General features: G+C 47.5%; 1 protein-coding gene across 1 annotated transcript in view; it reads right to left on the bottom strand.

Moving 5' to 3' along the window:
• Positions 1 to 13,909, bottom strand: part of DNAH2 (dynein axonemal heavy chain 2) — a 161,737-nt gene that overhangs the window by 11,528 nt on the left and 136,300 nt on the right. Inside the window, 10 exon segments of the mRNA XM_089481030.1 lie at positions 2,819 to 3,029; positions 4,614 to 4,753; positions 4,841 to 4,988; positions 5,463 to 5,602; positions 6,730 to 6,890; positions 6,992 to 7,159; positions 7,847 to 7,990; positions 8,861 to 8,991; positions 9,528 to 9,613; positions 11,776 to 11,988. Coding sequence (XP_089337156.1) covers positions 2,819 to 3,029; positions 4,614 to 4,753; positions 4,841 to 4,988; positions 5,463 to 5,602; positions 6,730 to 6,890; positions 6,992 to 7,159; positions 7,847 to 7,990; positions 8,861 to 8,991; positions 9,528 to 9,613; positions 11,776 to 11,988 — 1,542 coding nt within the window.

Here is a 13,909-nt window from a genome sequence, read left to right on the forward strand (position 1 = left end):
CTGTTGCTCCAAGGACCCCCACCCAAATGAGGCAGCAGAAAATAAATCCAGTTGGCAAGAAGCTGGGGTGTCTTCCCAGATCCCATGTGATCGTGAAAGCTCAGGAGGGTCAGCCCTGGTTAGCACTTAGATGGAAGACTACCAAAAAATACTTTGCTGTAGGCTCTATTTCAGAGGAAGAAACTGGCAAAAGCTACACTTCAGGATTCCTTGTCTAAGAAGGCCCTACGCAACTCATGGGATCACCAGATGCTGACAAATGCTCCACCAAAAGCATCTTAAGTAGACTGAAGCCTATGAAAACTCATGTTGCCAACTTCTTACTTTCTTTCAGTTAGTCTCTAAGGTGCTACAAAATCTCTCTAATACATATGCTGACAAGTGATGGACACACACACACACACACACACACAGAGGGGGGGGAGGGCTTTCCTGCCTGCTAAGCCCCTGGCTGTCACTGCAAGGAAGCGGGATGGGCAGGTTGTTCTTCCATTGCTCTTGGCCTGTTGTCAAGGACAGGCCTGACCAAGCCCCAAGCACTTCTCAGATTACAAAGCCCAGAGACTGGGAAACCTCCTGGCCAGTTCACAAAAGAGCTCACAGAAAGCCAAGCACTTGAGTGCCCCGCACTGTCTGTGTGCAGTAAGTTCTAGCAAGATTTTGAAAGCTGAGCTCCCAGCTTCCTCTGAAAGGAATAAGTCTGCCCTGGAAGGAGGGTGCAATAGAGAAGACAGAGCCATAAGGAATCCAGGAGCAATGTCTAATTCTGCCAGTGTAGCAGGTTTGTCAAGACTGAATTCTAAGCATTTCCAAGAGTGATGTTTGGAGAGATTTCAAAGAGTCAGAGGTCACTTCATCATTCCATATTTTCAAATGTGGCATCATTTACTCAGGGCTCAAGGAGTGCAGTAAGCCAGAACACTTATGAGTATGAGATCTGGGACAACAACTTGCTGATTAAATCCAAGCAGCAGGCAAGACTGAGTCTTCCTGCCTCTCTTAGGCCTTGATCCTTAACTGTGTAATCTCCAAACTGCAACTAACAAAGCAAGACCTTCCATGAGCAGTAAGACACCTGTGCTGTGTCTTCTTACCAAAAAGTAGACACGAAACAATGCACCTCTTTACAGCCAGTCCTGAGGCACAGAACAAACACAGAGCAGAAGTTCACATCAGCAGGCTCTGCTTAGCAAAGAGTGTGACAAAAAGGTTCCCCAATAAGAAGCTCTGAGCATGCCCAGGGGCTTCCAAATGGCAGGACTCATATTGGAGAAGGCATCCCACACATAAGCATGGGCTGAAGCATGAAGTCATTTGCATAGGCATAAACCAGAGCTTAGAAACATTACTTTTTGGGACTATAACTTCTAGGATCCCCCAGTCTCAAGTCCAAAAGCATAACATTTCCATGCTCCAGTAGTAACCCATTCCTAGATAAAGTTCACCACTCAAGCAGAACTGGAGGGCTGGATGAACCATATAGGGTCATCCTTTGTGCATCAAGGTTCTTCCCAACTGTTAATCCCACAGAATGCAAAAAGCAGAGGGCAGAAGGAAGCAAAGGACAATGACAGAAGGACAAGAGGATCAAAGAAGGCAAAGTCAGACAGACTTTGAAAAGTTAGGAGAGACTGTCTCCAGCAGTTGGATGAGACAAAGCATGAACACTGGAAGAAAGTTCTTGACCTTGGTGACCAACCTTGTCAAAAAACACCAAACCCACCCAGCCACTAGGAACTGTGAAGTGACAAGGAAGGGGGTATGAGGCATCTGTCAGGATCAAGTGGAGGGTGCAGATGGCCTAGCTAGATAACCAGAGAGATAAATCATAGCCCTTTGAATTTCTCTGTTTTGATAGTTGTTTTGTCCCAAGAGCGATGCTATGGACTTTGGGTGTAGTAAGGCCTCTGGCTCTCGGGAACACAGCCTGAACAAAAGACTTGTCCACAAATTTCTTACGTTTCCAAAAGCTTTACTGGTTATAACACAAAAAACACAAAACTGATTTCTTCTTTTTCTTACAGTATAGTCCTTTCTAAATACCTTGCTCTCTTCTTGATGTATTCTATCTTTCTTTGAGGACTATCTTTCTTCCTTTGTGGACTTATCTTTTTTTCAAAGGAAAATACTCTCTCCAGGTCTGACTTGGCTGAAATCTTACTACACACTGAAACTTAGCTAGAGGGAGACAGTAAGAGACCCTGGGATTTCCCACAATCCTTGTCTTTCTTAAAGCTATAGATCTGTATTTCCCCTCTTAAATTAATACCTAGAAAACCTAATATAATGTCAACTAAATATATGTCTCAAGAGCATCAAAGATGCTCTGGAGGCATGACAATAGTGGATTTATGGAACTAATACATTTTTGAAAGAGATTTTAAAAAACGTGCTGTAAGTCCTGTTAGATGTTTAATAAAAAGCAGCTCCAGCATTCCAAAAAAAAAAGACCTATGGGGTGATGCTGAGAAATTCCTTCTTTTTCTTTTTCTTCTTCTTTTTTGGACATTGCTGGCTAGGGCATTCTAGGAGCTATAGTCTAAAAAAGTAGCTTTTCCAATCTCCATGCTCTCCAGAGCTGCTCTGTGACAGTTCTCCACACCCGTCTACCTTCATGGCCTTCTCCAGAGCAGGTAGGGCCTCCTCCAAATCCTTCTGAGCATTGTCGGCCAATAATTTGCACTTGATCTCCTCGGCAGTGATCTTCTCACTGTTTGCAGTCACTGTTTGTGGGGAGACGGGAAAGACGAGCATTGTGAGGACCACAAGCCTACCGCTGGCACAACTACAAACAGGGAACCCAGCCTCAGCCGCTCACCTTCTGCTGCTCATCAGCCTCTCGCTTCTGCTGGACAATGATAACCAGATATTCCTCACACTGCTTCTGAAATTCTGCAACCTTCTTCCGAGCCTCCTCCAGCTCCAGCGTCATCACCTCCACTTTCTCACGAGTCTCATCAATTTTGAAGAGGCCATTGGAGAGCTTGTTGGCTTGGTCTGAGAGCTCTTTCCGCTTCTCTGCTAGGAGCCTGCACAGAGGGAAGAAGAGGAAGGCCTGTTTCTCCAGGAGTATTTCACACAAACCTCTTAGAAAGAAGAGGAGCTCTGAAGCTAGATAAGACTGAAGCCCTTATTGAGTCCAACTTTCTGTTCCTAGAGATGCCTTGGGAAAATCAATGAACAGGAGATGAGTGTAACCAAGGGGTGGCAACTGTACAGGAGGCAGGAGCCAATTCTTGCCGTGCTTCCCCCCATGGGCCACGCTGTTGTGCTTCGTCATGTCACTTTTGGCTGGTTTTTTGGGCAATCTTTGGCTGATTATTTCTGGGCTTTGAGGGGCTTAGGCATGCTCTTATGAGTGGAAGAAATAAATTGCTCAATATGATGTTGTTTTTTAGTTGTTTTGACCAGTTTGGGATGAAAAAATGCCTGAAGATCAGCACAAATTTTTAATTTTTTAAAAAAGTGTTGGAATACTTTTGGGATTGCCAGGAGCATCAGGGCCATAAAAAGGGGGCCAGAGATCACTATTTCCCCTTCTCAGTATAATATCTCCCTCTTGCTCATCTGTTCCCCAAGGATTTCTACACAAACCAGATCAGTGACAGTGCTCTGCCTAAAATGGCTTTCCACCAGCAAAAAATACCACTTACAGCAATGTTTGGAATCACTTCTTATCTCCTATATGAACTATGATATAACTAAAATATCTTACTTGCATTCATTTATTTAGATGTAACATGTAATATTTATTTATGTGGGAAACCCAACAGATTTATTTAAGTACATTAGAATAGTCCTGATGAATCAGTACCTAATCTAACACTCTGTTCTTATACTGCATCATTTTATATACATTTTATATACCTTGTGTTCCTTCCATCTTTTCTTCAAAGTAAAAAAAAAACAAACCCAAATTTATAATCTTTTTCCTAGAGTAGATGATCTAGTTCTTTGATAATGCTAGTTGCCCTTTGTGCACCTTTTCCAACTCTTTGTTGTTGTTGTTGTTGTTGTTGTGTGCCTTCAAGACATTTTTGCCTTATGTGAAGCTAAGGTGAAGCTATCATGAAGTTTTCTTGACAAGATTTGTTTAAAGGGGTTTGCCTTTGCCATCTTCTGAGGCGGAGAGATTGTGACTTGCCCATTGTCACCCAGTGGGGTTTATGGATGAACTGGGAATCGAACCCTAGTCTGCAGAGTTGTAGTCCAATGCTCAAACCACAACACTCAAACCTCTACATCTGCTGAGATGGATTCTCAAAGGACCCTGCAGACGAAAGACTGGAGAGTCAAGCAAAAATCCCCCTAAATCCATTTTCTCAACCCAATCCCACAGCAGAAGTGGAAACACAGTAACTCTGAGCCTCCCACACTCAACCCACTGAGACAGTCTGGTATGCCACTACATCTGATGGTACTGAGGGATGAGATAGTATCAGCAGGGCCACATTTCCCATCTCTCTCTCCTAGGAAATAGGTTCTATCAAAGCAGTGTCAGTACCATGTCCATGTCTGGAGCTATTTTTCAGTCAGCACGCTCTCCCTGGCATTGTTCTAAAACATTCTGCCTGGCCACTTCCCTGAAGATACCAAAAGAGAGAGGCACATACTTCTTGTAGCCAGAGACTAGCTCCAGGTAGTTGGTAGGGGTGACATAATTATGGCGCTGAAGTTCCAGCATCATCTTCTTTGAGTACCTGGCCACAGACCAGTGCATGGTGACAAAGATTTTAGCCACTCGTTTTTGCATCTAGGCAGGAGGAAGAAGAAGAGCATCAGGAAGGGGCACTGCTGTCCTTGGTAGCAGAGAATTCAAAAGATGCCCTATGCCCTTCACCATATCCAGACTTCCCTGCTCCACGCTTCCCAGGTCACCGCCTTCCAAGTACTTCTCTGCCACCTCCAGCAGTGCTTCCTTGGGCCATTCAGAGAACCAGTCTATGGTGGTGCAGTTCACCAGGGCAGGATACTGGCGAATCCAGTTCCTAAGGCAAAGGAGTGGAATTTATAAAAAGCTGTGTTAGTCTGTAATATCAGTATGTAAAGGGATCTTGTAGTACCTTTGAGACTAACTGAGTGAAAGACATGTAGCATAGGCTTTCACAGACTTAGGTCTACTTCCTCAGACACATGGAGTGAACTGGTATCCTGGAAGGACCTTTATAATCAGACTGCATGAACAGCCATAGAAAGGAGAGAGGCCCTGAAGTGTTGTGCACCCAGCACCTCCGAAGTTCTCTTTTAATTCCTTCCTTTTCTCTGTGTCTCATCCTTTGCTTTGCCCTTTGTGACTTCAGCTAGGCTTATCACCTTGCACTGGGTCATTTTCTCCTTCTTTCCTATTAGACCAGCACCATTTTGTCAACACTTTTTCGCTTTAAGCCACTCCTATCCACCAGGGGTCACTGTTGCTCCAAGTAAAACCTACTGGCTTGCTGTCTAGACAGAAGCTGGGTTACCTGAAAGGATCACCCATGGGGCTCAGGCACAGCACAACATGCAGGTTGTTCCGCACCCGTTCAGTGAGGTAGGCAAAGAGGCTGTCTTGGCTTTCCTGGATGCCCTCTTTTCGAGCCGCATCAATGATGTTGTTTTGGATCTGGTAAGAAAAAGAGCATTAATGAGAAAGAGGCTAGATTGGGCTTGAATGCTCCACAGAAAAACAGTGAGGCAGAACTTAAGGATGGCTAGAGGCAATGAAGGGACAACCCCAACTTTGGAAGTGCTCCCCATCTCCCCATGGGGGAACTCACAAGCATTTCATGGGCCACAAGCATAGCAGTGGGGAGAGTCAGCACTCATTCGATAGTGGCAAAGATCCCCACGGTTTCACCAGAGGTGAACACTGTGTGGTCCTCCAGATGTTCAGCTACAACCCCCAGAAGGAACAGCTACTGTGCATCCACAAGGTTCCAGGCTCAAACCTTGGTATCTCCAGATCTTCAGTTAGGAAGGAAGGAAGGAAGGAAGGAAGGAAGGAAGGAAGGAAGGAAAGAAAGAAAACCCTCTTTTTGCAAGAGGCTTTGTGATGCCAATGGGAGGAAGCCTGGACTGGGCTAGACTGACCATGAATCTGACTCAAGATAAGGCAGCTTTGTCTAATTTTTTACAAGCGAGAGGGAAATACCAGGGCAAGAGGGAAGGGGAGGCTCACACTTGCCTAGAAACTTTACTCCTTAAGCCTCAGTGTGCAGTGGGGATGGCCACTATCACTAAAGAGCTTCAAGAACTCTGCACATCCCCAGAGTGTGCAACTCATCCACTTTTTCATGTTTCCCAGAGTTCAGCGCTGATGTGGAAAAGAGGCTCCAGGGCTGGGCCACAGATTCCCAAGGCCAGCATAGGCAGCCTTGGACCGAGTTGAAGATCCAAAGGTATAACAGTCCCTACATTTCTGGGACTGGGCTGAGGCATATCTTTTTGGAACCAAGTGTGGCCCTCAAGCATGTTTTTACTGCAGTACTTCTGGGTTGACAAATTATGCATTCTCTGCACAGAACTTGGAAAAGTACATTTCTAGAACACAACTCCCAGAATTCCCCCATCCAAGATGGCTGTAGGCAAATAAAAAAAAATTACAATGTCTTGGACATAGAAGCACCGTTTGAAATCACTGAAAGGAGGAGACAAAGTCCAGGAAGGAGATAGTATGAAGTGAGGATATGGATGACTCCCACTGCTCCCCCACCCACTTGGTCATTCCAGAGACACAAAACACACACCCACCTCCTCAAATTCATCTGGCTTGTAGAGGTTGGGCACCTCCCCAGAGCTGAGGATGTTGTTGATGTCCTCCAGGAAGCACTCATCTGCAATCTGGGTGTCCACAAAGAGGAAGGTAGTGGGCTTCAGGTCTACTCCTGTCTGACGGTAGAGCTTCATGACATCTGTGGCAAAGAGGAGACAGTAAGGGCCACTCAAAGGAGAAGCCACATAGGAGCGGGTTTACAACCTGGGTCCTAGAGTTTAAGCAGGAGCACATCCTTACCTTCCCTGAATTCTTGTTTACGATACTGCCTGGAGACCTCGATCTGGAAGGTGTAGTATTCGCAAATGGATGAAGCCAGGCGTGCCAGGCTCTGGCGCCCACTGCCTCCAATGCCCACCAGCAGCATGTTTCCTCGTGGCTGACTGATCACCCAGACAATACGGGTTACTGCAGGAAAACAAAGCACTAGGTAGGCACAATGGAAGCAGAATGGGGTACCAAGTTGTGTACCCCAGACAATGGTTTTTTCTGTACAATAACCACAGCTTGATCAAGACCCCCCCAAGTCCCCCAGACAGCATGGCCAGTAGCTGTGCTGGATGAGTTGCATTGCAAGTTGTAGCCCACCATAAGTAATGCTTTCAAGCCCTAGCATCATTCACTTAGGGTATTTCCATACTGTAGAAATAAAGCAGTTTAACAGCACTTTCGCTGCCATGACTCTGTGCTACAGAATCCTGGCATCTGTAGTTTGGTGAGGCGCCTGAGCTCTTTGACAGACCAGGCTGAATACCTCACCAAACCACAAAACCCAGGATTCCACAGGATAGACGCATGACAGTTGATGTGGTGTCAAACTGGCCTACTTCTGCAATGTGGAAGAGCTTCAAGCTTAATAGTAGTTTTCCCTTTGTAACTCCCCCAGGTTTTTCTATTGCTCTTTCCATCTTTTCTCTTGCCATGGGAAAACTGTGAAAACACCAGCTTAGTGGCTTTTGACTGTAAGTGCTGGGAGGTATCTTCCAGGAAGGATCCCCAAGGCAAAGATGTTCCGTATCATTTCCAGACCACACTGTATCCCACCCAGATGTAAATCATTCTGCAACATCCAGCACTGTGACTCTACACGCTCACTGTGTTCAATTGCATCACGGAAAAGCACCAGTCTCATGGACACCATGCCCGGCGTCCGGGTGTAGTCATCCAGGGCACGCTCCATCTCTGCCTTCAGGACACCCATGTCTGTCAGGTCTTCACACACATTGCGCATGAAGTCCCCTGGAGAGAACAATCACCCCAAGTCCCCAGTGAGCTTTCCTTCCATCCTCCCAGTGCTCTGGTAATTCAGCTTTTTATACCCACTCCTCCAGAACCAGAGGCAGAAAGCCCTGAGAGCCAAGAACATCCTATAACTCCCTTTTCCTTGAACTGAAGCTAGTGGAATATGCTTAACAACACTTAAATTAATTATTACACAGCAATATTTTTGACCTGATCAATCAACTACATGCCATACCAACACCTAAGTGTTTGGTATGTTTTGAAGGTTTCTCAACTCATTATGACCAAACCTAATATTTTATACTTAGGCTGATCTGTCCAGGCATTTTTGTGCAAGTTCAGAATAGATCAGCAAACTTTGGGTTTTTTTTTTTTTGGGGGGGGGGGGGTTATAGATGGTTTGGGACAATTTCGCATAGAGCCTGGCAGGAAATAAACATGAAGGACTGTCAGTGCTGTTATTGTTATGTGTCTTGAAGTTGAACATATGGCAACCCCATCCTAGGTTTTTCTTGGACATTTATTCAGAGGAGGGTTGCCATTGCCTTCCCCCAAATGGTTTCCATGCTTGAGCAGGGATTTGAACATTGGTCTCCAGGAGTCCTAATCCAGCACTCAAACCACTACACCCGGCTTTCTCCCACTGTAGGTGCTGCGGCTCCCAAACTTTGATTTCCTTGAAATCATAATCCCAATTATCCACATCAGCCTGGATAAACAGTGGGCATATTTCTTAGTTAGGCGTAAAAATTGTGTGTGAAACAGGCATTCCTTCCTATGTGTGAGAGAAGGGTTAAGATTTGGTCTTGAATGTCATGTGTAGAAAAAAAAAGGATACAAATTCTACAAACAGCAGCAGGTACAAACCAAAGATGGGGGAGTGCTTGTTGGGACAGAGGTTGTGAAAGGTCAGGTCAAAGAATGAGCCCAGCTTCTCACTCAAGAGGACCACAAAGGCCTCCATGTCTGCAGCATCCACCAGACGGGCAGAGAAAACCCTGGAGCAGAGGAGAAAGAATCCATGTGTTCTGGGGCTTGCAGGTACCCATTTCAATACATACATTACCAGAGGCCTCTGTGTGCACCTGGTCCCATGGAAAGCAAGCCTCAGGGACAGAGAAGAGGCTCCTAGGAAAAGCAGGAGCCACTCATCCACAGCTCTTCTTTCTCCCTATAGGCAATCCAGAACCATGACCACGTCCACCTACAGATAAACTGCTCTAGCTGAGTATCAATTTTGGCCTCTTCTCCTACCGCAGAAATACCCTGGGACTCTTCTTTGTGGTTTCTGCTGGCTTTTGAGAGCCCCCTTTCCAAGAACAATGACACTGTACAAAAGGAGGCTCCCAAGGAATCATGGTGCCCAGGGCTACACAACTACTGCAAGGAACAGCATTCAGAGGGGGCTCCTATGTTATATTATTTCTTGACCCAGATATTTCAGAAGGCACCCACCCCTTGCTCCACTACCCCAATGCTTCTCCAAGGCCCATCTACCAGAAACAGCAGAAAGAAGCCTTTAGGACATCTCTACCTGAAGCACTCATGAAGCCAGAGACGTGTGAGGCTGGCTTTGGTATCGTGGAAGTCCTTGTGGGCCCACAGCATGCCTTGAAACACCTGAGCAAGGGAAGAAACAGAACCAGACAAGTCAACAGATTGCCATCAAGGCCTATCACACCCATGACTCCCGTGACACGAACATTAGAGACAGGTGGTGCTGGTTCCTGTACCTATCCACCCTTTCATCACAAGGAAGGCCATTTTTGACCACTGCCTGGAGCTGGAGGGAGGTTGGGGACTCTTAAAGGAGGCTGGACCTAGAGCTTACATCCCAATTTGGAATTTCTTTGCTACCACAGGAGTCAGGCAACATCTATGCTAGAAAGGCTATTCTGAAGCAGCCCTGGGCTGTTTGTCAAAACCAGAGTTTGGGAGCAGGACTCTTTTGGACTACAGCTTCCAAAAAGTCTCAGCCATCATGGCTGGTGGCCCAAGAATAAGAAGCCCTGACAGTCTGCCTTCACCATTTCCTCCGCCTTCGAGTTGGCTGCTCTTTCAACTGTGTGGGAACTCTGGGGCTGGCAGCACAACTCGCCTAGTTCACATGCAACCTGCTGGCACTTGATGTGTTTGAGCACAGCTCCAGGGCTTGGGTCGGGACAAACGTTCAGTGGTGTTTGATATCTTCAAACTCTCTCCTAACTTGCTGAACCCATTTGATGTGAGCTCTGCAGCACTGGTGGGAAGGAAATGTGCTCGCCTGGAATCCTAATGCTCCCAGCCTTTAGGCTTGCATAAAGGAGCATTATTTAAACCACAACACAAAAAATGTAACATTAACCCTTGTCTCATGGCTGCTCAGCAACCCAGATGTCAGAGTTGTCCGACTGGGAATGTTTGCATGATCACCAATGATTTTGTTGATGGCCAAAGTTAATAATATAACTGCCAATGTCATTACTTTGTGCACCCCATCTTGCTCTGATCCCATGCCCATTCATGTAGAAAGTGGAAAGAAAACATGCTGTTATTCATTCATTGCCTGAAAAATGGGACTCCCAACAATCAAGAAACCCATTTGCAAGAATAACTCTGAAAGGAGAATTTTGTGCAGTCTTCACCTGGTATTTGTAGATCCTTGTTTCACATGGGGTTTTGCATGAAAACTATGGTGGTTTTGTGGGAAAACATTCTTTCCACAGAATGTAGCAGTTTTGCACACAGAAAATGTGAAAGGTTAGAAGCTGTTTTCTGCACACACAAAAACGCTTTGCATTAAAATACACAATTTTTGCACAAAAAAATATGTATAGAATAATTTCTTGAAACACTTAAGGATGTGGAAGTATCAGATGAGAACTTCACAGAAATATTCCTTTCCCCTCATACCAGGGAGAAAACTGTGAGAACGATTAATTATCACATGTGAGTATGAAACAATTGAATATTTACATGTACACAGTGCATACCTGAATCTCTAAGATTATAACCCATCCACCCAACAAAGTGGAGTGCTCTCCACAAAAAACAAAAACATTATGCTGTAATAAATCTGTTAGCCATAAAAGTGCCACTTGTTGTTTTTCTACATACAATGAACATGACAGAAATATGCGTTAGCACTTCCTCCTCATGTCTTCTGTATGTGTTAAACTACAACTCCCATCAGCCACAGCCACCTTGGCCCAATGACTAAATTTGAATCACAGAATCCATCAAGTGCTGAAAGAGACACACGCTCTCTCCACCCACCCACCCCTTAAAAAGCTTTCCTGGGTTTCTGAGGCATCAGCAAGAACAATCTCACCACAGTTCCAGAAGGCATGAAAATGGAAGAAGAAAGAAAAGCAGTTTTTCATTCTCAGAAAGCCACAGCATTCAGGCAAAAAAACCATATACACACACATATATGCATAAAGAATGAAGATGTCAGGGAGATGTGGAGGGGAAAGCCGAAAGCTTCCCTAACCCTCGGCTGCGAACAGCTAACAAGGACTTGCTTCCTTGCCTGAGGCAGAATGAGTCTGGAACGTGTGGGTGAGCTGCCCCCTTCCATGTGTACTGAGCTACATCAAGCAAAGCACACCTGCTGCCTCCTGTCCCCTTGGCCCAAGCAGAAAGGAGGGCAGAGCGCCCTGTGGGTGTGCAATCCCTGAGAAGGGAACCCTCTGCTGCGGCCCTCTGCTCCTGCCCTGCACCCACCCACATGCTCTCCCTGACTTGGAGGGCAGAGTCCTCTCCAGAGGCAAACCCCTCTGGCCACAGAACAGGCCTTCTACCTTGGAAATGTCGTGCAGGTTGAAAAGGTAGTGGATCTTGGCCGGGGTAGGCAGGAACTTCTGGACAACACTGTCCAGAGCTCCATTGTGGCCACTGTAGAGCTCCATTGTGGCCTCCTTGGTGATGACGTTTCCAATGGGCTTCACCGCCTCATCAAAATTCTGCAACTTCTGGTTTATCATGGTGCCAAAGATGCACCGGATTTGGGAATCCTATTCAGGGAGGGGGAAATTATAGTGTGGAGGTGATGGTGGTGGCAAAGGCATGCAAGAGGGACCAACTCGCCCATACACACACAAGCCCAGGGATGGAAGTGAAGAAATGGTGGTCACTGATCCCCTTCTGGATGTGACTTGACAACCCTAACTGCCTGCCAGTAAGAAGAAAAGCCCTCCCTTCAGCCACCATCTTGGGGGGAGAGAGGCAGGCTAGCTCCAACTGCCTGCCAGTAAGAAGAAAAGCCCTCCCTTCAGCCACCATCTTGGGGGGAGAGAGGCAGGCAAAGCTCCAACTGCCTGCCTGAAGAAGTAAAGCCCTCCCTTCAGCCACCATCTTGGGGGGAGAGAGGCAGGCTAGCTCCAACTGCCTGCCTGTAAGAAGAAAAGCCCTCCCTTCAGCCACCATCTTGGGGGGAGAGAGGCAGGCAAAGCTCCAACTGCCTGCCTGAAGAAGTAAAGCCCTCCCTTCAGCCACCATCTTGGGGGGAGAGAGGCAGGCTAGCTCCAACTGCCTGCCTGTAAGAAGAAAAGCCCTCCCTTCAGCCACCATCTTGGGGGGAGAGAGGCAGGCTAGCTCCAACTGCCTGCCTGAAGAAGTAAAGCCCTCCCTTCAGCCACCATCTTGGTGGGAGAGAGGCAGGCTAGCTCCAACTGCCTGCCTGAAGAAGAAAAGCCCTCCCTTCAGCCACCATCTTGGGGGGAGAGAGGCAGGCTAGCTCCAACTGCCTGCCTGAAGAAGAAAAGCCCTCCCTTCAGCCACCATCTTGGGGGGAGAGAGGCAGGCTAGCTCCAACTGCCTGCCTGAAGAAGTAAAGCCCTCCCTTCAGCCACCATCTTGGGGGGAGAGAGGCAGGCTAGCTCCAACTGCCTGCCTGTAAGAAGTAAAGCCCTCCCTTCAGCCACCATCTTGGGGGGAGAGAGGCAGGCTAGCTCCAACTGCCTGCCTGAAGAAGTAAAGCCCTCCCTTCAGCCACCATCTTGGGGGGAGAGAGGCAGGCTAGCTCCAACTGCCTGCCTGAAGAAGTAAAGCCCTCCCTTCAGCCACCATCTTGGGGGGAGAGAGGCAGGCTAGCTCCAACTGCCTGCCTGAAGAAGTAAAGCCCTCCCTTCAGCCACCATCTTGTGGGGAGAGAGGCAGGCTAGCTCCAACTGCCTGCCTGAAGAAGAAAAGCCCTCCCTTCAGCCACCATCTTGGGGGGAGAGAGGCAGGCAAAGCTCCAACTGCCTGCCAGTAAGAAGAAAAGCCCTCCCTTCAGCCACCATCTTGGGGGGAGAGAGGCAGGCTAGCTCCAACTGCCTGCCTGTAAGAAGAAAAGGCCTCCCTTCAGCCACCATCTTGGGGGGAGAGAGGCAGGCTAGCTCCAACTGCCTGCCTGAAGAAGTAAAGCCCTCCCTTCAGCCACCATCTTGGGGGGAGAGAGGCAGGCTAGCTCCAACTGCCTGCCTGAAGAAGTAAAGCCCTCCCTTCAGCCACCATCTTGGGGGGAGAGAGGCAGGCAAAGCTCCAACTGCCTGCCTGAAGAAGAAAAGCCCTCCCTTCAGCCACCATCTTGGTGGGAGAGAAGCAGGCTAGCTCCAACTGCCTGCCTGAAGAAGAAAAGCCCTCCCTTCAGCCACCATCTTGGGGGGAGAGAGGCAGGCTAGCTCCAACTGCCTGCCTGAAGAAGAAAAGCCCTCCCTTCAGCCACCATCTTGGGGGGAGAGAGGCAGGCTAGCTCCAACTGCCTGCCTGAAGAAGAAAAGCCCTCCCTTCAGCCACCATCTTGGGGGGAGAGAGGCAGGCTAGCTCCAACTGCCTGCCTGAAGAAGTAAAGCCCTCCCTTCAGCCACCATCTTGGGGGGAGAGAGGCAGGCTAGCTCCAACTGCCTGCCAGTAAGAAGAAAAGCCCTTCCTTCAGCCACCATCTTGGGGGGA

Source organism: Sceloporus occidentalis, unplaced genomic scaffold, assembly GCF_023333645.1.
Source record: "Sceloporus occidentalis isolate IW3139 unplaced genomic scaffold, rSceOcc1.0.p SCAF_14, whole genome shotgun sequence".
In the NCBI taxonomy this organism is placed as follows: domain Eukaryota; kingdom Metazoa; phylum Chordata; class Lepidosauria; order Squamata; family Phrynosomatidae; genus Sceloporus; species Sceloporus occidentalis.